We start from the raw sequence: 21822 nt of genomic DNA on the forward strand, positions 1-21822 counted from the left end.
AAGCCTAAAGATCAAGTTCAGGATCCAACGCAGTAAGCCTAAAGCTATCCAGTCTATGAATCTACTCACTACTGTCTGTTGCAGATGACCTCAATATTGCATTTAGCAAGAAAGGAAAAATAATTTATTGATAACCTAAGTATTCTGTAAAGAAAATATATTAATGAATAATAAAATAGTCATAAGGGCCGCAGCATTGTGGTTCAGAAGAGACAGGATTACCTCCAGGAAGCCTTTAACACAATACAGGTAGCCCTCAGTTTACGCCAGGGTTAGGTTCCAGAAGGAATGGTTGTAAATCGAAACCGTTGTAAATTGAAACCCAGTTTATAATTTAAGTCAATGGGAAGTGAGGGAGTTAGGTTCCAGGCCCCTCTCAAAATTGGCATAAGCAACACCTAATACATTATTTTTAAAGCTTTGAAATGAAGACTTTGAATGCTAAACAGCATTATAAACCTAATAAAATAATCACACAACTCAGACTTTACTTGCATTTTTCTGCAAACAGTTCTTTCTATGCATTCCAATCTGGACTGATTTATAGACAGGAAGATCTTGTTCCTTTGAAATCTGCTCGATAGCTCAGGTCTGGTTAAACTGATTAATTTCAGCTTGCTTGGCTTTGCTGCAACACAAGCGGACAGCTCCATCTACTGGCTATTTTAATAAATGCACTGCTTCTCAATAGTCACATGACTGGAAAAAAAGGTTGTTATTCTGAAACGGTGTAAATTGAACCGTTGTAAAACGAGGGCCACCTGTACTTACTAAAGGCAAAAACAGTAATATTCTTTATTATGTGAACCTCATCCCAAGGTATTGATTTTTTTTATCACCTTCCTAGGACCCTTTGAATCCTCCAAGTAGGTCTATTGTGTCAGGGATACTCCAAATATGTAGATTTTTATCTTCAATCCCTAGAACACAAAACTCAGGCCTACCTTGAGGAGGTGCCTGCCCTTTAGAACTCTATACCCCACCAGGGGGATGTGAAAGGAATCAAGAAGAAACTATCTAGGTGGAACATACCTGAGCTCCAATATGGATTTTATAGTGAAAGCCATAATTTTTATCTTAGCACTTAATTATTTTGTATTTAAAGATACATATTATAATCAAGTTAGAGGGAAAGTGATGGAGACAACATTTGTGCCATCTTAAGCTAATATTTATATGAATGATTTTGAATATCAATTAATCTGGCAAAATAACCCCTTTGGAGAAAATGTCAAACACCATCGCTACATCATATTATGGAAAGGTTCTAGTTCTGAGATTCCTTCACAATATCAATCGAAATCCTAATTTAACTTTCAGAGGGAAATACTCCCAAGATCATATTGAGTTCCTAGACTTGAATTCATATGTGGATAGTAAAAATAAAATAGCAGTAAACCTTCAGAAAAGAATAGTTATATAAATGTAAAGAAGTGCTCATGGATGCTAGTGGACTGACAATGTAACATTTGGTCAACCCCTCAGGATAAGGAGAAATAAGATAAAAAAAATGTACATGAACCATCTTTTTCACCAGTTAGTTTTATCACCACTTATAATAAAGGTGCATTGTTGGTTCAAAAAGTTTTAAGGAAACACTTGACCATTTTGAAGGTTGATCAAATATTGGGTCCGAATATAGGTAACAATCCTCAAGTTATTTTAAACATTTTATTAGCCCCTAGTAAACTAAGAAACGTCACTCAAGAAAAAGAAAAGAACTGGCTGAGTTTAACTAAGGGTACTTATATTTGTGGAAAAACAGTGTGTAACGTGACATTGTAATAATTCTAAATATTTTTAGGATTCCAACAAATCTGAAGAGTTTAGTATTAATATTATGAGTAACAGACTCTACCCATGTTGTATATTTGTGACTTGTGGGTGTGGCCTTCTTTATGTGGGCCGCACTAAAAGGAAAATAAGAATGAGAGTCAACAAATATATTTATAATATAATTATCAAATAGAAACAACAACTTCAACCTAGTGTTCCCTGTCACTTTTTTAGAATGCCATAATAGCGACATTAATTCTTTGAAAGTGCAAGTGATAGATTGGATACCCCGGACAATTACAAATAGGATATCAAGTCTTAGGCAACAAGAGATCTTTTGGATCTTTAAATTGAACACCTTGAAACCACAGGGTCTTAACAAGGATTTAGATATAAATTAATTTATGTGATACATAATGTTATTTATTACGTGATATCTATCACAAATTTTGTTTTTTTTAATTTATTTTTATTTAAGCCACAAATTTTCTTTGCATGAATTCTTCATACATGAACTTTTAATAATATCCCTAAGAAAATACTTTATATAAATTTTTAAATATAGTATAGTATGTTAATCACTGTTTTAGGGCAATTCTATTGTTATTAACTAGGCGATGTGCAATCAGGATATATATGTTTTTTTATGTTGTATGTATGAATGCCTCCTCTGGGGGGCACAAACTATTGTATTTAAGGGATCGTATATATGCAAACTAGTATCTGATTTCCTGATTCTTCTTGAGAAAGTCCAGTCGCATCCCTCTCTTAACTTTACTTGCTAGAACGTTTAGTCACACCAGAGCAAAGAAAAACTAGTGAAAAAGAGCTGCACTGGATTACTTTAAAGCTGATACTTTATGAACTCTCTTTTTGACCTATATTGTAGTACTATCTTGTAAGATACCTTTACATACTGGGAACGAATTGTTTGATACACAGTGATATTGTAACTTGTATCCATATTTCTATATTATTGCTATTTAAATCATAGAGGATTAGCACTGATTTATCAGTAAGTGTATATTTACATATACACATTATATACACATATGTGCAGGAACTCTCCATCAGATACCCACAGAGTAATCTAGGGTCCAAAATGGGGGTGCCCATAATTAGAGGCAGGTGCATGGAATGTATTTAGTTTTTAATGTCACATTAACCCTATCACTAACGGGATATGGCTGCAAGTTGTCTAGTATCATGTAATGCATCCTGAAGGCATAAAGATTGACCACATTGCAATAGAAAGTAAAGCATCTATACTGTGCAGGAACAAGGACACACTAACGCTGGCAGCAATTGACTGTATTCCTTTCCCCAGCTTCCCAAACACTGGGTGTAAACACCATAGGCCTGTCTTGCTGGGTACACACTCCAGGTGCAACATCAGGAATCAATGATAAAGTAGCAAATGCTCCAATGAGGCTGCTGGTTGGCATCTGCCCCTTACCCTACAAAGTGCGCATGTCACATTGTTACCCACCTGCCTGTTCTGCACTATTACCCTACTCAGCTCAGTCCCGTGCTTACCTGGCAGGGGATTGCCGTTACCGTCCTAAGAGTAAAGTGTTTTAGCACTGCACTCATCAATATTGCCCACCTACTCTTCTGCAACTGACTACTCTACTCTCCCCCCGGCCAGCCTGTCTACGAAACATGAGGCAAGTGCCTTCTACTGTCCCCTAGAACAAGAGAGTGATTGTCACTGGAATAAAACAGCACTACCAAGAATATAATAAGAAAATATCTGTGATACAGAAGAAGCAGGGGTTGGCAGGGAGAATACTCACGTATTGCATGCAGCCATTGTCTGGCAGGTTTCTCCTGTGCAGAACTCTGAGATGGTGCTGTACTGAAGGTTAATGTGGTTGAAAAATGTGGTAACTAAAAGAGAAAGAATGAAACAATTATGGGAGAATCCGCTTATTTATAGAGAGTGTAAATTATTACATCTTATTTCAAACATTATTACAAAAAGGAGAACAAAATGTTGCAGCAGCCCATAGAGTTAAAGGAATAGAAAGGTCAAAAATGAAACGTGCATGGGTTTATTTCATTTGAAATAAGCATTTTTGTAATATACTTCCATTAGCAAAAATGCTTCTAGTAAAAGCTATTCCTGTTTTTCTGCAGCATACACACATATCCTGTGAGGCCTGTGCACCAGTATTCAAACACCACACCTTCCTAGAGAGTCAACAGTGGATTGTATGACACACATTACATCTTAAGAAGCAATACACCGCCAGCTCTCTGAGAAGGTGTAGTGCCTGAATACTAGTGCACGGGCCACACAGGATATGTGCGTATGCTACTGAAAAATAGTAATAGCTTTTACTAGAGGATTTTTTGCTAAATGGAAGAATATTGCAAAAATGCTATTTCAAATTAAAATGCTCCGGTGAACAATTCATTTTTGATCTTTCTATCCCTTTAAAATTATACAACTATCTGGGAGTCTGTAAGACTTATTTATTTTACTAAAACAATGTATTACATTTTCAGGGCAGAAAGTTGTGTAAAAGCTTCACAATAACAAGCAACACATTGAGATCAGTAAAACAAAGTACGGTGGGGGGGGGGGGTGCGGCTTAAAGGGACATGAAATATAAGGTCTGCATAAATAAAATTACACATCGTAAAAATACTATGTACTCTACATTATTTTGATGCCTTTCCCTGTAAGAGAAGATACTCAAAAGGCTCTTATAAGAGGTACATCCATGGACTGGAAAACAATGCAAATGTTGCTAATACAATCACAATTTAAATGTTTTTAAAACTTATTTTATGTGTAGACCTTGTGTGATGCAGAATTATACTTAATCTATATTTAAAAAAAAAAAAAAAAAAAAAAGGGTTTAAAGGGTTTACTCCTAGATACTGCTGGATCACAATATATGTGAGGCAATAAGCTGTGTGGGGGTATTACTGCACTTACATACAGTTACAGCACTAACAGGAACACCTAATTTAATATCCATCGACATTACCATAGGGCTCGCCAAGCCCCCCCCCCCCCCCCCGACACTACCAAAGGGCTCGACAAGCCCACCCCACCCCCGACACTACCAAAGGGCTCGCCAAACCCACCCCCCGACACTACCAAAGGGCTCGCCATGTCCACCCCCCGACACTACCAAAGGGCTCGCCAAGCCCATCCCCCCCCAACACTACCAAAGGGCTCGCCAAGCCCATCCCCCCCCAACACTACCAAAGGGCTCGCCAAGCCCACCCCCCAACACTACCAAAGTGCTTGCAAAGCCCATCCCCGACACTACCAAAGGGCTCGCCAAGCCCAACCCCCCTGACACCACCAAAGGGCTCGCCAAGCCCACCCCCCTTGACACCACCAAAGGGCCCGCCAAGCCCACCCCTGTCGCACAAAATATTTCTAATTATTTTCCTTTCCTTAGAATATCTCGTCTGAGTGGCGAGGTTTTGAATACCACGCCCACTGTCTAAAGCCTGCTTTGGTGCACAAACTACACAAGTATTCACCCAGCTTTAATGTTTTAAAGCTTAAATTGCACCAGTGAATGTTTGTGAAGTGGTAACTGCACCCACTCACACTATTACCAACTGTTAATCTGACTGCTGGCTCACTCTCCAGGACTACCCAATTGTGCACTCATTCTACATAAATGCATTGCCCTCTACGTGCAGTAAACTGCAGTTGGCCATCTAGTTCACCCAAGAGCTCACCTCACACAATGTAAGTAGCCATTTTGCTCTCATCGTCATGTAGAAACCACACCACACCACAGTCTAAGGTCTCAAAGACACAAGGCTCTTTTGAGAGTAACTTAAATTATGCTTACCTGATAATTTTCTTTTCTTCAGATGGAAAGAGTCCACAGCTGCAAAATACTTAAATACTCTTCCCACTTCCCTCATCCCCCAGGCATTCTGCCGAGGAACAAGGAAAAGTAGAAGAAATACCAGGGTGAAAAGGTGCCAGAAGAATAAAAATAAGACGACCCACAGAACAAATACAGGTGGGGAGCTGTGGATTCTTTCCATCTGAAGAAAAGAAAATTATCAGGTAAGCATAATTTAAGTTTTTCTTCATAAATGGAAAGAGTCCACAGCTGCATTCATTACTTTTGGGGAAACAATACCCAAGCTATAGAGGACACAGAATGAAAAAAACAGGAGGGTACAGTAGGCGGCCTATTCTGAGGGCACCAGGCCTGAAAAAACCACAACCCAACAAAACCCCGCTTCGTCGGAGTCGGGCAAAAAGTAAACTAGAAGGAAAAATGCCCCAAGGACACTGACCCGCAGATAGTCCAAAGCCTAACTAGAGAGTGCAAGCAGACTTACTGAGCCAACACTCCTCCAGTAGAACCGTCGCCCAGCAGTCGGTCCCACACAACCCTTACTAGTACAGTACCAAAACCCCCAAAAGGGAGAGGACAAGGGTGAACCAAAGGAAAAGCCCCTTTCAAAGGAAGGCCAAGTGCACAGAGACCCGAATAGATCCCGAGAACAAGGGGAGACAACGCCCAAATCACAAGGAGCAACCGGGCATCCCCAAGGAAAAGAAACATCTCCCAAATGTCATGCGACAGCACCTTCAAAACATCAGAACTCAGAGACTGAGCAAACTCAGAAGATAAACATCCGAGTCCAGTAACACACTGCCATCCGTAGGAAGACGCGGAGAAAACACTCTCCGTAAGGAAAAAAGCGGCCGAACAAACTAGCAGATTGCCCAACCTCCAAGGCAGAGGACATACTCCAGGCAACCCAGGCCGCCAGACCTACTCACAGATCTCAAAGGGGAAGAGGCACAGAACCTCTAACAAAAAGGTCCACTCGCACCCCCAAGACCTGAGGATAAACAACATCTCAGATCCTACACCTAGCCGGACCAGCCCAAGCAACGGCAGATCTGAAAGCAAGGGAACAGAAAGGAACCCCAAGACCGGCCCCCAAAAGGGCAGAAGAATGGACACAGCCACTTCAACCTAAAGACAAATCAAGCAGGCGTCAGACCCAAAGAGATCTAGCAGAGCTACCCGACTAAGTCTCAACAAGGAGCCAACAGTTTCCCAGATGGAAAGAACAAATCAAAGAGCAGTCCAATCCCCGAACCAGATAAAAGATCTGTTCCAACCTCCCGAACACAGGAGAGGCCCCTAAAAAAGGAACCACACCTCCGTAAGGAGGACAAAGAGCCCCCTGAAGAGGAGAGCATTGATAAACACCTGCCCATAAGACAGGAAGTAGTAGGAAGTACCGAGAGGACACAAGGCCAGGTCACTGACGAACACGGAAAGAACCCCTTGAAACACCATTGTGCTAGCACACATACCAGGCACAAAAATGACATCTGAGCAACCGCAAAAACCTCAGGCCAGTTCTAGGATCATAGGTCCGGTAACATCCCACAACGGGATCTACAAAGAGAAAACGCAGAGGAAAACCCTCGACAACCGGAAGATCAGGACAAAAGCTTGGGCCCCACAAATGTTTAGATTGAACAAACTTCCAGGAACATAAATCCCTCGTCTGATATAAAAAAAACAGGACCTCCTAGGGAAAAATCCAGAATAACCCAGATAACAAGAACAAGAAGCCCTTGCACGTCCCGACCCAAAGGGAAGAGACAACCCCTTGCAGGAGCCCAACACTTCAAAGTGGCACGGCCATAAAGGACACTAGAGCTAACAGGCGTCCAAGCAAAATTAACATGAATGTGCTTGAAAATCGCGGGTAATCCCCCTTAAGGGACACAAGGCACTGCTCTTTTTTATCAACCTCGAAAGGAGGAAGGCCGAGTAGACCTCGCCGGGAATTGGACCAGCAACCCTTGGTTTGCTCCAGTACAGAGTAGCCTCAGAGCATTAGTATGCTGAGCTATCTGTCCAGCTAGCCACTAGCTCCATACACAAGGGCAACAGCAAGCCCCCACATCACCTCAGATTCGAAGTCAGGACAGAAAAACATGGGTTTGGATGGCATTGAGATGGAAATACCTAGACCATATGAGTGGAAAATCACTAGGACCTCCTCTATCCCAAGAAGGAGATGTAGATAATTCCCAACACTGGGAAAGGACCCCTAACCGGAACCCAAAAAGACCTTACTGTCTAATGTCCTGAAAAGGAACAACCAACTCCCAAAGGGAATCCAAGTCCCCCAAAGGTGACCCATCCACAAAGAGAAACCGACAAAATCCAGGAGGTCTCAATGAAGAAGAGAACCAGTAAAAGAACAAGTCCAAAAAAAAAGGACAATTTCCTAAAGTAACAACGCCCCCCGGCGGAAAAGATGCGCTAAACCCTCTAATTTTTCCACCACGTGGGAAGGAATACTCTAGGCTCAGAGAGCATCGGAAGCAACAGAAAGTGACAAAGCAAAATTCACTGACCCAGTCATCAAAGAGACGGCTATTTAGGGCTGAAACAAACCCACCCCTAAGTCCTCTTCAGCATGCTTAACTGAAACTTGTGAAATAAATATAAAATAAAGCTAAGAGCACTCTGCACCCCCATCTGACCAGCAAGGCATAATAGGCGCCACATGTCTGACTAAGCCGCAAGACAGAAGATCTGAACCCAATCAGAACCAGCCTGCAACTAGGGTCATAACTACCAAGTTGGCTAAATTCTCAGAGAGGAGAAAACAGACAAACATGGGACTAACGTGTCCCGAACCACTTCCATAGAAGCAAACAGCGAGTATCGATCCCAGATATTTGTAAGTTCCTGTAGGAACATAGTATGAAACTAAAATAAAATTTATCCTAACCGGATTAAATAACGGGCAACCCGAAGGTTAACGCCCAAGAAAAACAGAAGGTCTGTAGGACCAACGGAAACCCCTTTCTTCCAACAAAACTGGGAAGGATCTCGAAAACAAGACTTAAAGGAGATTACTTCATCCCCCCCATGTCTAACGAGGTGAGCCATTCAAAGGAGGAGACTGATGAGTCCCATACGCAAGAAGGATAGGGTCTACAAGCAGCTCAAAAATGTGAGTAAAACACTAAGGCGAGCCCGCCGGTAACGAAAGGCACAACACTTAGGAACAGTTACAGGGAACTGTACATGCCCTCCAGAGGCCAAGAGACCTGGGGCAATTGGACATGAGCCCAATCGCAAATAAACATCTGGACTTTGCAGACGCGCAAGAGCCAAAAGAATGTGAATGCGAAAACATGTCACAACCTCCGGGGGGAAAAATCCACCCTCCAAGGAGGAAAACACATAACTTTGGTTACCCGCATGTGTAGCAGTAGGGAGCGGTAGGGAACTCGCCTCCTCAATTCGCATTCTTCAAAGGATGAAGAATCCGAATCAGAAAGTTGACCAAATTTAACATCAGTATCCCCAAAACTGGATTATACCCAAAAACAAATGGACTATATATCAAACAATTTAAACAGCACCCGACACCCACAATGGCTGGGGCACTCACCACCTCCTATGTACCAGACAGCAGCGGACTAAATTTTCTGTCGCCACACAGTCAGGAATGCGGAAATGGGAGACCAGAACGTAAACACACTCGGTTACAAGGTGAACCATACAGTCCAACAAAAGCACGCCCAACCGTAAGGTCGCGTCACTTCAACAGGCCGTTATGTTCTAAGCCACGAGCCCAGTTAACACTACACATAAGCAGGTTGAATCACATAAACATGATTAAAAAAACCCTGTTCAACAATCCCCCTCAGGAGATATTAACCCTTGCGCTTCCAGGATACTAAAGGAGTCTCACTGAGACCCTTACTTTTCATGTGAGCTTGCAGGAACAAATGAGTTACAGTACATTCATGAAGAAGTGAAATGAAATGATTTTCCCGGAATCTACATCGTGGAACAGGAACACGGCCCTTCAAGCGTGACAGATCGTAGCCTCGCCTCCGCTATGGACTTGAGAGAAGAAAGCAGGCAGCGAAGCAAAGTTCGACAACTGCAATTGCTTGAGGAGCTGTTAACATGAGTCGGGATGGTTTCGCAGAAAGACTCTTTCTGCAACTCTGGACTCTAACTTTCATCCAAGCCCTTACTGAAAGACTGGCAGGATTACTTAAAACTCCCTTCCCATGTCGAAGAGTACTACCCTCCATAAGAGACAACAGCAACTTCTGACACTTCTCTGCCAACCTCATGGAACGAAAGGCAAAGAATGACTGGGGGATGAGGGAAGTGGGAGGAGTATTTAAGCCTTTGGCTGGGGTGTCTTTGCCTCCTCCTGGTGGCCAGGTTCTTATTTCCCAAAAGTAATGAATGCAGCTGTGGACTCCATATAAAAACTTATTTAATGGGAATGGTGAAGATGTGTGTTGTAATGGGATATTACACCAAAAAATAAATGACAAATAAAAGTAAAAACTACTTACTATTACTAGCCAGCCACTCATTGAGGTCAATCTCTTGTGGTAAAGTCACCAACTCCTTGAACTCAAAGTCTGTGACCCGGACACGTGTGTATTCTGGCTCTAAGTACAGTTTCTTCTCTTCAGACACCGGCTTCTTCCCATTTGGCTTTGCCTTAGATTTTCTGCAATGAATAGAAAGTTATGGTTATGAACAAAAATGCATCCGATTGTGGCGGTGATATGGTAAGTAAGCACATCAAATGGACTTCATTCTACCCAAAAACCTCTCTAAACCATTAAGCAAAAATCCATGTTACATCAAAAATGGAAATAAATTAAGCAACCAAGTGAAAATGTGGTCACTGGGAGAAGCCACCTGCAGAGGTATATACATGATGCGGTGACACTCATTCCCTTGGCAATTTTATACACATAACCATGCTAATGTTTACATCAATGATGGCTAACTTCCCAACACATGGGGGCCACAGATCAATTTTAAACCGTTAAGGGCCACATATAAAATGTATGGGTATTAAACACACAAATAATAATATATTTACCAAAAACGTTCAGAGACACAGATATAGATTTAGTTAAGGTTACAAGATACACTCTGTATGCGGTTTTCCCTTCCAGAGAGCGATATTTGAGTTGTGGCCAACTTTTTTGACTCTTTTTCCATAAATCCCCAAAGCACATATTTCTTTCCAAAGGCATGGAGAGTCCACAAATCCATTACAATTACTAATTGGAATTCAACTCCTGGCCAGCAGGAGGAGGCAAAGAACACCCCAGCAGAACTCCCATTACCCAGAATCTCCAGTCATTCTTTGCCTTTATCATCAGGAGGATGTGCACAGATGGTGTCTGAAGATTTTTAATCCTTTAATGGGTACTTTTCCCTGAAAGGAAGGATTGGGGTTATGCTGTGTCCATGTAATCCTCTTTAGTAAGAGTAATGGTGGCTTTTAGCAGTTAGAAGACAGCGAGGTAGTCTTTGCATAACTTCTAACACCAATGCTATCCCCTTTGTAGAAAACCAGGGTTTTCATTTTACTACGCACCTTTTTTTCTTGTAGCACAGTTTAACTGTTTAAGTCATGTGACCGTTTTCTCCATGATTTCGCTCGCTGGCTTTTGCTATATCTGAGCTGAGTTGGTAGTGGTGTGTGTGGCGGTCTGCAGTGTTTGATCCGGAACGATTATGAAGAGAGTTTAAAATCGATTGGATCAATTTCTCTTCTAGTGGGACATTCTCTGCTGGCCCTAAGAGCGGTAAGCCCTCAGCAGTGCTGAGGTATAGCGGTGCCAGTAATTAAGGGTGTCTTAAATATTGTTTATGCTTCACTGTGTATAATATTTGGGAAAGAGGAAAACTAAAAAGGATTGTTTTTATTAGAGACCTTATAATCTTGGATTTTACTTATCTTTGTGGGGTCCAATTTCCCTATAGTTATTGACACTAATGAAAATGTATGTATGTCATTTGACAAATGTTTATTTTGCTTGGAGGCTCAAGTTATTCCTCCTGTGCAGTTTTGTTCCTTTTGTATAAAGGGACAGTCTACACCAGAATTTTTATTGTTTAAAAAGATAGATAATCCCTTTATTACCCATTCCCCAGTTTTGCATAACCAGCACAGTTATATTAATATATGTTTTACCTCTGTGATTACCTTGTATCTAAGCCTCTGCAGACTGCCCCCTTATCTCAGTACTTTTGACAGAAAGTTTAGCCAACCAGTGCAGACTCCTAAATAACTCCACGGGAGTGACCACAATGTTATCTATATGACACACATGAACTAGTACTGTCTGTCTAACTGTGAAAAACTTTCAAAATGCTCTGAGCTAGGAGGCGGTTTTCAACGGTTTAGAAATCAGTTTGAGCCTGCCTAGGTTTAGCTTTTCAAAAATACCACCAAGGGAACAAAGCAAATTTAATGATAAAAGTCAATTGGAAAGTTGTTTAAAACGTCATGCCCTATCTGAATCGTGAAAGTTTAATTTCGACTAGACTGCCCCTTTGAATAAAACTTTGTTATCTAAAGATAAAATTTCCCTCTCAGAGCCTTCTGTCTCTCAGGATAATGTTGTCGGAGTCATGCCTCAGCTTTCCCCTCAGACGTCCCAAGCTTTAGCAGTTTCACATGCAGTGTCCTGCGGTTCCTCTCATCATGTTCCTGGGGGGGGGGGGTTTATTTACTTTTATTTACCAAGAGATTTTACAGCTCAAATAATTCTGCAGTGTTGTCTGCCTTTCCTAATTCTGGAAAGAGAAAGAGGAAATCTAAAAATATATCTAATACAAAGAATACTGACTATGCTAAGTCTGCGTTAGTCAGCCTCTCTGTTATCTGAAGAGGATCATTCCTCAGTGGCCTCTGAGGACGAGATCTCCGATTCTGAGACTGCTGTTGCTAGTAAAGCAGATCCAGAGGAGGTTAATTTTAGATTTAATCTGGAGCACCTCCGTTTACTCTTGAAGGAGGTTATAGCTACATTGGAGGACTCTGACTCTACTGTAGCCGAGACTCCTAAAAAGTCCAACAAACTTGACAGAGTATTTGATGTCCCTCCTACATCTGTAGAGGTATTTCCAGTTCCTGATCGTATGTTGGACATTATAGCTCAGGAATGGGAGATACCGGGGATTCCTTTCCCCTCGTCCCCTGTTTTTAAGAAAATGTTTTCTGTTGCTGACTCTGCGCGTGACTCGTGGCGCACTGTGCATAAGGTAGAAGACACTATATCCAATCTAGCCAAGAGAACTACTATTCCCCTTAAAGATATTTCCTCTTTCAAGAACCCTATGGATAAGAACCTGGAAGCTTACTTAAGAAAGATGTATATTCATCATAGTTTACAACGGTAACCTGTTGCAAGTATTGCTACAGTTGCGGGTGCTGCTTCTTATTGGCGCAACTCCTTGTCCGACCACATTTCTGAGGAGACTACCATAGAGAAAATCCAGGATAGGATCAAGGCTCCAAAGCTGGCTAATACTATTATTTGCAATGCCAGCATGCAAGTCGTTGGGCTGGGAGCCAAAATTTCTAGTTTTGCCATTCTCACAGAGCTCTATGGCTAAAATCTTGGTCTGCGGATGTAACATAATTTCTGAAGTTACTGGCGGAAAGGGATCTTTCTTGGCTCAGGACAAGAAGAGACTAGACCTAAGGTCGCCAGAATTCTAATTTACGTTCCTTTTGTAATTTCAAGGGACAAAACTCTTCCTCCTCTTCTTCCAAAACGGAGCAACCTAGGACTTCATGGAGGTCAAGCCAACCTTGGAATAAGAGCATACAGTCCAAGAAGCCTTCCTCTGACTCAGTCAGCATGAAGGGTTTGCCCCCAATCCAGTCTTGGATCAAGTAGGGGGCAGACTTTCTTTCGACAGCCATGAACCCGCAATGTCCCAGATCCTTGGGCGGTGGAAGTAGTTTCCCAGGGATAAAAGGTTCAAGTCCTGTCACCCCAGAGGCAGATTTATCCTGTCAAGGTTATCTGCAAACCAGGTGAAGAGAGAGGCCTTCTTAAACTGCGTAAAGGACCTATCTTCTCTAGGAGTGATTGTTCCAGTTCCCATGGCGGAACAGAGTCAAGGATTCTATTCAAACATTTTTGTGGTTCCCAAGAAAAAGGGAACTTTCAAATCCATATTGGACCTCAAGTGTCAACAAATTTTTCAAGGTTCCGTCCTTCAAAATATTTGTTCCATTCTACCCTTGATCCAGGAGGGTCAGTTCATGACTACCATAGGCCTGAAGGATGCGTATCGTGTTCCCAGTCACAGGGAACATCACCAATTCCTGATGTTTGCCTTTCTAGACAAACACTTCCAACTTGTTGCCCTTCCCTTTGGCCTTGCTACGGCTCCTCAATCTTTATAAAGGGTCTAGTGGTCAGATCTCAGGGAATAGCGGTGGAGCCATACCTGGACAACATCTTGGTTCAGGCGCCATCTTTTTAGTTAGCAAGATCTCATACAGAGATGTCTATTCTACGTTCCCACGGGTGGAAGGTGAATCTAGAAGAGAGATCCCTGGTGCCAAACACCAGGGTGTGTTTCTTGGGAACGATTATGGACTCTCTGTCCATGAAGATTTTCCTGATGGATGTCAGAAAATCAATATTTCTTGCCTTTCACTTCAGTCCTCAATATGTCCATCAGTGGCTCAGTGTATGGAAGTAATTGGTCTAATGGTTGCTTCCATGGACATTATCCCCTTTGCTTGTTTTCATCTGAGACCTCTACAGTTATGCATGCTCAGACAATGGAACGGAGACCACTCTGATCTCTCGAAGTTCTAGACCCCCTAACAAGAGACTATCTTGGTGGATTTCACAGGACCATCTGTCTCAGGGTATTTGTTTCCAGAGACCATCCGGGGCAATAGTGAGCACAGATGCCAGCCTGTTGGGCTGAGGAGGAGTTTAGGGTTCCTTAAAGGCTCAGGGTCTTTGGACTCGAAAGGAGTCTTCTCTTCCCATAAACATCCTAGAGTTGAGAGCAATCTACAATGCTCTAATAACCTGGCCTCAACTAGGTTCGGTTTATCAGATTTCAATCGGACAACATCACCTTGTGGCTTAAATCAACCACCAGGGAGGAACTCAGAGTTCATTAGCTATGAAGGAGACGACTAGCATTTTTCAGTGGGCGGAGTCTCACGATTGTCTCCCATCTGCCATCCACATCCCAGGGGTGGACAACTGGGAAGCGGATTTTCTGAGCAGGCAGACTTTTCAACCCTGAGTGGGCTCTCCTTCCGGAGGTATTCTCAAGGATAACCCTCAGGTGTGGGGTTCTGGAGTTGGATCTGATGGCGTTGCGCTTAAACGCCAAGCTTCCAAGGTACGGATCAAGAGATCCACAAGCCACTCTGATCGACGCACTGCCGGTGCCTTGGAACTTCAGTCTTGAATACCTGTTCCCTCTGTTTGTTCTAGAGTTCCAAAAGAGGGCATCAGTGATTCTAATAGCTCCTGCCTGGCCTTGCAGGACCTGGTTCGTGGATCTGGTGAAGAGGTCATCTTCCCCCTTGGAGGTTATCTTTGAGGAAGGACCTTCTTCTTAAGTGTCCCTTCCTTCGCCCAAATCTAGATTCTCTGAAGCTTGAAGACTGACCATCTAGTCTTAGGTAGGCGTGGTTTCTCTGAGAAGGTCATTGATAACATGCCTCAGGCTCGTAATCCTGTTACTCGCAAGATTTACCATAAGGTATGGCGTAAATACCTTTATTGGTATAAATCGAAAGGTTTCTCGTGGAGCAGGGTAAGGGTACCCAGAATTTTGTCTTTTCTTCAGGATGGCCTGGAGAAAGGTTTGTCAGTCAGCATTCTGAAGGGTCAGATTTCTGCACTGTCTATTCTTTTGCACAAACGTCTGGCAGAGCTGCCAGATGTACAATCTTTTGTTCAGGCCTTGGTCAGAATCCGGCCTGTGTTTAAACCTGTTGATACCCCTTGGAGTCTTAATCTTGTTCTTAAAGTACTGCAGCAGGCTCCATTTAAGCCTATGCATGCAGTCGATAAATTATGCTTACCTAATAATTTTCTTTTCTTCTGACGGGAAGAGTCTACAGCTGTATTAACTGCTTTTGGGAATTCAGAACCTGGCCACTAGGAGGAGGCAAAGACACCCCAGCCAAAGGCTTCAAATCCCTTTCCCACTTCCCTCATCCCCCAGTCATTCTGCCAAGAAACAATAGAAGAAATATCAGGGTGAAAAAGGTGCCAGAAGAACAACAACAACAAAAAAAAAATTTACTGCCGCCTCAGATAAAACATGGGCGGGAGCTGTGGACTCTCATCAGAAGAAAAGAAAATGATCAGGTAAGCATAATTTATGTTTTTCATCTTAAACGGGAATAGTCCACAGCTGCCTTCATTACTTTTGGGAAAACAATACCCAAGCTATAGGACACTGAATGCAAACAAAGGGCAGGAACAAAAAGGCGGCCCCTTCGAAAGGCACCACAGCCTGAAACTACCCGACACCCTACAAAAACTCTAAAAACGACAAGGGAAAAACCGCAAGCCCAGGTAACTGCTCATCAGTTACATAACCTGCAAAACCATGCTAGAGACCACTCAGACCCAGAGTCTGCCGAGCACAAAGGCCTCCGAGGAGCCAGCCCAGCGGCTCGACTCCCACGAATAGAACCCCCAAAAGTTAAAAACCTCTATCTACTCCTGAAGGGGAGAATAGAGAACCCCATAAGAGATCCAAAGGACCATCCAACACGGGCTCAAATCAAACTTAGAGCAACCCAATGTTGACACAGAAACCACTGGCCAGGGAGAAGAACTCCCTAGAAGGACAAGGACCAGAAAAATAAGTCCATACACAGGAAAAAAAACGTCACTAGGATGACCAGAAGGCCACCCTCATATCACTGACAGCACCATACCACATATGGTGTTCCAGAAAACCGTGAGTTCCACATAGCATCATAGCCAAGTCAAAACCCGTCAGGTTAGACAAGCATAGACCAGCAGAGACAGAATAACTGTCCTAGCAAGTAAAAGAAGAGCTCTCCAAGAGAACACAGAGACAAGAACTCGCGATGACCAATCTCCAGGCAGCAAAGCTGACCCTAAGCCATCGTGGGACTCCCACCAAAAAGCGCGTGAAAAATCTCAACAATAGCCCCCAACCAGAATTTACCGGTCTCCAAAGAGCATTCCATCCCAGCAGCAGACGCATCCAGTAAAGAGATGGGTACCAAGAGTCCCCCCCACCTAAGGGGAGGACAAACTCAGTAATAGTAAAACGGTCAACACTGCATAGAGCAGACCAATCCCCGACCTCCATTCAGTAAAACGGTCCAAGGCAAAAGGCTAGTTAAAGACCTAAGGACAAGAGTCCCAGACCGTAGGAAGAAAAAGGATGGATCTACAAGGAATCAAAAACCTCAGAGTAGAACTCTGACCGCTACTAAAACTGGCATGCTCCATGAGCCATGACAGGTAACTTTGTGCTCGGGTCCGGAAACCCCTACATTGCAGCCTTCAAGAAGAAGGAACACTCCCCCAGGGAAGAAGTACTCTGACCCCCAGCATCCTAATACCAGAATCCAGTTCTGTGATTCTGAATACGCCAGGAAAGGGAAAAGCTGGCTCCTATAGTAGGAGTGCACCCAAGACAGAAAACAATGGTTTCGAGTCCCCAGGGACCCTTAGGAACCCCAATGACATCTTGAAAAAGGCGGTCACGTAACCCAAGTAAATTGGAGCACCTGGTATTCCATCCAAGTACTAAACAGGCCCAACCCTGCTTAGCTTCCGAGAACTGACACATTCAGGGTGGAGTGGCCGTAGGCCCATAAAAAGACCAACTTATATCGGTACTCCCAACCTTTCTTCCAGAAACGTTGGATCTACGCACTAGGCCCCATACTTCGTAGTAGGATCCGAGCCCGGAGTCCATATCAATAAGCCAAGTGACATTAAAGATCCGACAGGATAATCAGCACCACGAGGGTGACATGAACCCAAGGAACAGCAGCTAGCACCCAACCAGTACCTGCCTGGTACAAAGACACCCCAAAACTGTCTAAGGTCCAAGAAAAATCGACCTGAAAGTTCAATAATATGAATTAGAACATTACTTTGTTCCCAACCAAAAGTGTGCAACTTCCGAAGAAGCGCCCATGCGACCACAAAATCGCAAGTATCAGTTCCAGAGAAAAACGTTCCCAAAACGGGAATTATATTAGACGTGAGCTTATTAAAAACAAATCAAATACATCCATCTGGATCAATATAAAAGTAAATACGGGTGAACGCCCAAGGTGAATGAGTACACCAACAGGACCAGTCGATCAGAGGCCCCATTCACCCAAGCTCAGAACTGGAATCAATACATAAAAGAAAGAAAATAATGGAGACGTCAAGGAGATTAGCTTCTTCCCCAAACGTCTAACCCAGCTTGTCATCCAGCAACTAAGGCCTCGGATCCCTCGGCCCACTAGGACTGGAATCCTCCAGCACCACCAAAACATGCCTTATTAGAACACAAAGACGTGCCAGCCTATAACGGAAGGCGAAATTATCCCTCGACGGATTGATAAACGACCCCGGCCCCGAGGTTGGGTCCCCTGAAGCCTCAGAGGCTGACGCTTCCCCAGAAGGTCGAACTGAATCAGGCGATCCCACGCCCAACGGGGCATTTGTTGACAGAACACAGACAGTACCTTAAAAATATTTAACTTGGGAGATAAGTGAGCCAGCGCTATAGATATGGCCATGCGGAACCATGCTGTCACTTCTAGAGGAAACAAGCCACTTTCCGGAGGAGTAAATGCCATAGGGACACCTGCTTGCGTAGCAAAGGAAGGTTCTGGGACACGCGCCTCACCGGACATAGAATCCTCTGGGGTGGATGGCTCAATGCACTCTAAGGTCCCCGAGTCGGGAGAAGAGAGTACTCTAGAACGGCAATCGGAACATAACTGATGGGCATGGATAACCTGGGCCATTTCATATTCATCACGGAGACATCCGTGTCTAAAAAAAAAAAATCAGAATCCTCCATAATCTTGGGATTACAAAAATAACAAACCCTAACTGGCACCCTTTTTATGCACCCAATGGTTGGGACACTCACCTCCTCCTGTGAACCAGACAACCAACGAGCAGACTCTCTGTTGTCACTCAGTCAGCATACGGAAGTGGAAAACAACGCAACCGGTCAGGAGGTGCACCGTGCCAATCAAAAAAAGAGCACGCAAATCTAAAGAGATTGCGCCAATTGATGATAAGGCTGTTCTGTTCCGAAAAGCAATGAGCCAAATATTACTATGCATTAGCAGATAGAACCACATAAACATGATTAAAATCCTCCCTGTTCAATAAACCCCTCAGGAGATATTAACCAGTGATTCCTATTTTAAGATTAAAGGAGTCCCACTGTGACCCTACCTTCTCTTGTTACCATTACATTCACAAAATGAAATAAAATTAAACAATCTTACCGGAATCTGCGCAGTGGAACAGGAACACGGCCCTTCAAGTGCGACAGTTAGTAGCCTCGCTTCTGACATGGACTTGAGTGAATAAAGGAAGGTAACAAAACTCGTCAACGTCGGGATGGTTTTGCAGAAAGACTCTCCCTGCATCTCTGGACTCTAACCTTCATCCATGCTCTGACTGAGAGGCTGACAGGATTACTTAAAACTCCAGTCCCATTTCGAAGAGAACTACCCTACATAAGAGACTCTCTCGAACTTCTGACACTTCTCTGCCAAACTCCTGCGACGAAAGGCAAAGAATGACTAGGGGATGAGGGAAGTGGGGGAGGTATTTGAAGCCTTTGGCTGGGGTGTCTTTGCCTCCTCCTGGTGGCCAGGTTCTGAATTCCCAAAAGCAATTAATACAGCTGTGGACTCTTCCCGTTTAAGAAGAAAATTAAGTTATCTTGGAAAGTTTTGTTTCTTCTTGCCATTTCTTCTGCTCGCAGAGTTTCCGAGCTTTTGGCTCTGCAGTGTGATTCCCCTTAATTTATATTTCATGCGGATAAGGCGGATCTTCGTATTAAGTTGGGATTTCTTCCCAAGGTAGTATCGGATTGCAATATCAATCAGGAAATTGTTGTTCCTTCTTTTTGTCCCAATCCTTCTCAGAAGGAACGCCTGTTGCATAACCTGGATGTTGTGCATGTAAAATTTTACCTTCAAGCAACTAAAGATTTTCGGCAATCATCAGCCCTGTTCGTTGTTTTCTCTGGTAAGCGTAAGGGTCAGAAGGCCACTTCTACTACACTTTCTTTTTGGTTAAGAAGTGTTTTCCGGTTAGCTTATAATACAGCTGGACAACAGCCTCCTGAGAGAATTACGGCTCATTCCACCAGGGCTATCTCTTCTTCCTGGGCTTTCAAAAATGAAGCTTCTGTGGAACAAATCTGCAAGACTGCCACTTGGTCCTCATTGCATACCTTTTCCAAATTCGACAAATTTGATACTTTTGCCTCGGCTGAGGCTTCCTTTGGGAGAAAAGTTCTTCAAACGGTGGTGCCTTCTGTTTAGGTCCGCCTGTCTTGTTTTCCTACCCTTCCATTCTGTGTCCTCTAGCTTGGGTATTGGCTCCCACTAGTAATTGGAATGGACTTTCCATGCCATTGGAAAGAAAACAAAAATGTATGTTTACCTGATAAATGTCTTTCTTTCCTGGCATGGAGAGTCCACGACCCGCCCTTAATTCAACTTAAGACGGCAGTTTTTTTGTATAAACTTCAGGCACCTCTATACCCTTGTGTCATCTTCTATTTCCATTTTCCTTTGGCCAAATGACTCGGGATTATGGGTAATGGGAGTGACAGTTAACAGCTCTGCAGGGGTGATCTTAATTCCCACTTGTAATTGGAATGGATTCGTGGACTCTCCATGCCAGTAAAGAAAAAAAATGTATCCGGTAAGCATAAATTGTTTAGTTCCACCTTTCCCCAGGGGCCACAAAACCCAATACAGAGGGTCGCATGTGGCCCTTCGACTGCCAATTGGTAATCTAGTTTAACCCCTTAATGACTACAGCACTTTTCCATTTTCTGTCCGTTTGGGACCAAGGCTATTTTTACATTTTTGCAGTGTTTGTGTTTAGCTGTTTTTTCCTCTTACTCATTTACTGTACCCCCACAAATTATATACTGTTTTTCTTGCCATTAAATGGACTTTCTAAAGATACCATTATTTTCATCATATCTTATAATTTACTATAACAAAATATATAAAATATGAGGAAAAAAAATACACACTTTTTCTAACTTTGACCCCAAAATCTGTTACACATCTACAACCACCCAAAAACATCCATGCTAAATAATTTCTAAATTTTGTCCTGAGTTTAGAAATACCCAATGTTTACATGTTCTTTGCTTTTTTTGCAAGTTATAGGGCAATAAATACAAGTAGCAATTTGCTATTTCCAAACCACTTTTTTTCAAAATTAGAGCTAGTTACATTGGGTCACCGATATCTTTCAGGAATCCCTGAATATCCCTTGACATGTATATATATTTTTTAGAAGACTAATATTGATCTAGGCCCAATGAGATCAAATTAAAAAAAATGTTAACTTTTTCACAAATTTTTTCACAAACTTTAGGCTTCTCACTGAAATTATTTGCAAACAACTTGTGCAATTATGGCACAAATGGTTGTAAAAGCTTCTCTGGGATCCCCTTTGTTCAGAAATAGCAGACATATATGGCTTTGGCATTGCTTTTTGGTAATTAGGCCACTAAATGCTGCTGTGTATTATGTCTAGCAGTCAAGGGGTTAATTAGGTAGCTTGTAGGGAGCTTGAAGGGTTAACTTTAGTGTAGAGATCAGCCTCCCACCTGACACATCAGACCCCCTGATCCCTCCTAAACAGCTCTCTTCCCTCCCCAACCCCACAATTGTCCCCGCCATCTTAAGTACTGGCAGAAAGTCTGGCAGTACTAAAATAAAAGGTATCTTTTTTTTATATATATATTTTTTAGCATATTTACATATGCTGATGTGTTGGATCCCCCCTTGCTCCCAACCTCCCTGATCCCCCCCCCAAACAGCTCTCTAACCCTCCCCTCTCTACCTTACTGGGAGCCATCTTGGGTACTGGCAGCTGTCTGCCAGTACCCAGTTTCCCCCCAAAAAAATCATTTTCCCCCCCTTTTTTTTCTGTAGTGTAGCTCCCCCCCACCCAAAGTACAACCCCCC

General features: G+C 42.9%; 1 protein-coding gene across 2 annotated transcripts in view; it reads right to left on the minus strand.

Moving 5' to 3' along the window:
* The window catches only part of MOB2 (MOB kinase activator 2), an 86213-nt gene that overhangs the window by 22630 nt on the left and 41761 nt on the right, over nt 1-21822 (minus strand). For both annotated transcript variants that reach the window (XM_053720481.1, XM_053720480.1), the window contains exons 2-3: nt 10139-10299; nt 3573-3666 (exon numbers count right to left, since the gene is read on the minus strand). In XM_053720481.1, the coding sequence (XP_053576456.1) occupies nt 3573-3666; nt 10139-10299 (255 nt within the window). The remainder of the gene's footprint in view (nt 1-3572; nt 3667-10138; nt 10300-21822) is intronic.

Source organism: Bombina bombina, chromosome 7, assembly GCF_027579735.1.
Source record: "Bombina bombina isolate aBomBom1 chromosome 7, aBomBom1.pri, whole genome shotgun sequence".
Taxonomy (NCBI): Eukaryota; Metazoa; Chordata; class Amphibia; order Anura; family Bombinatoridae; genus Bombina; species Bombina bombina.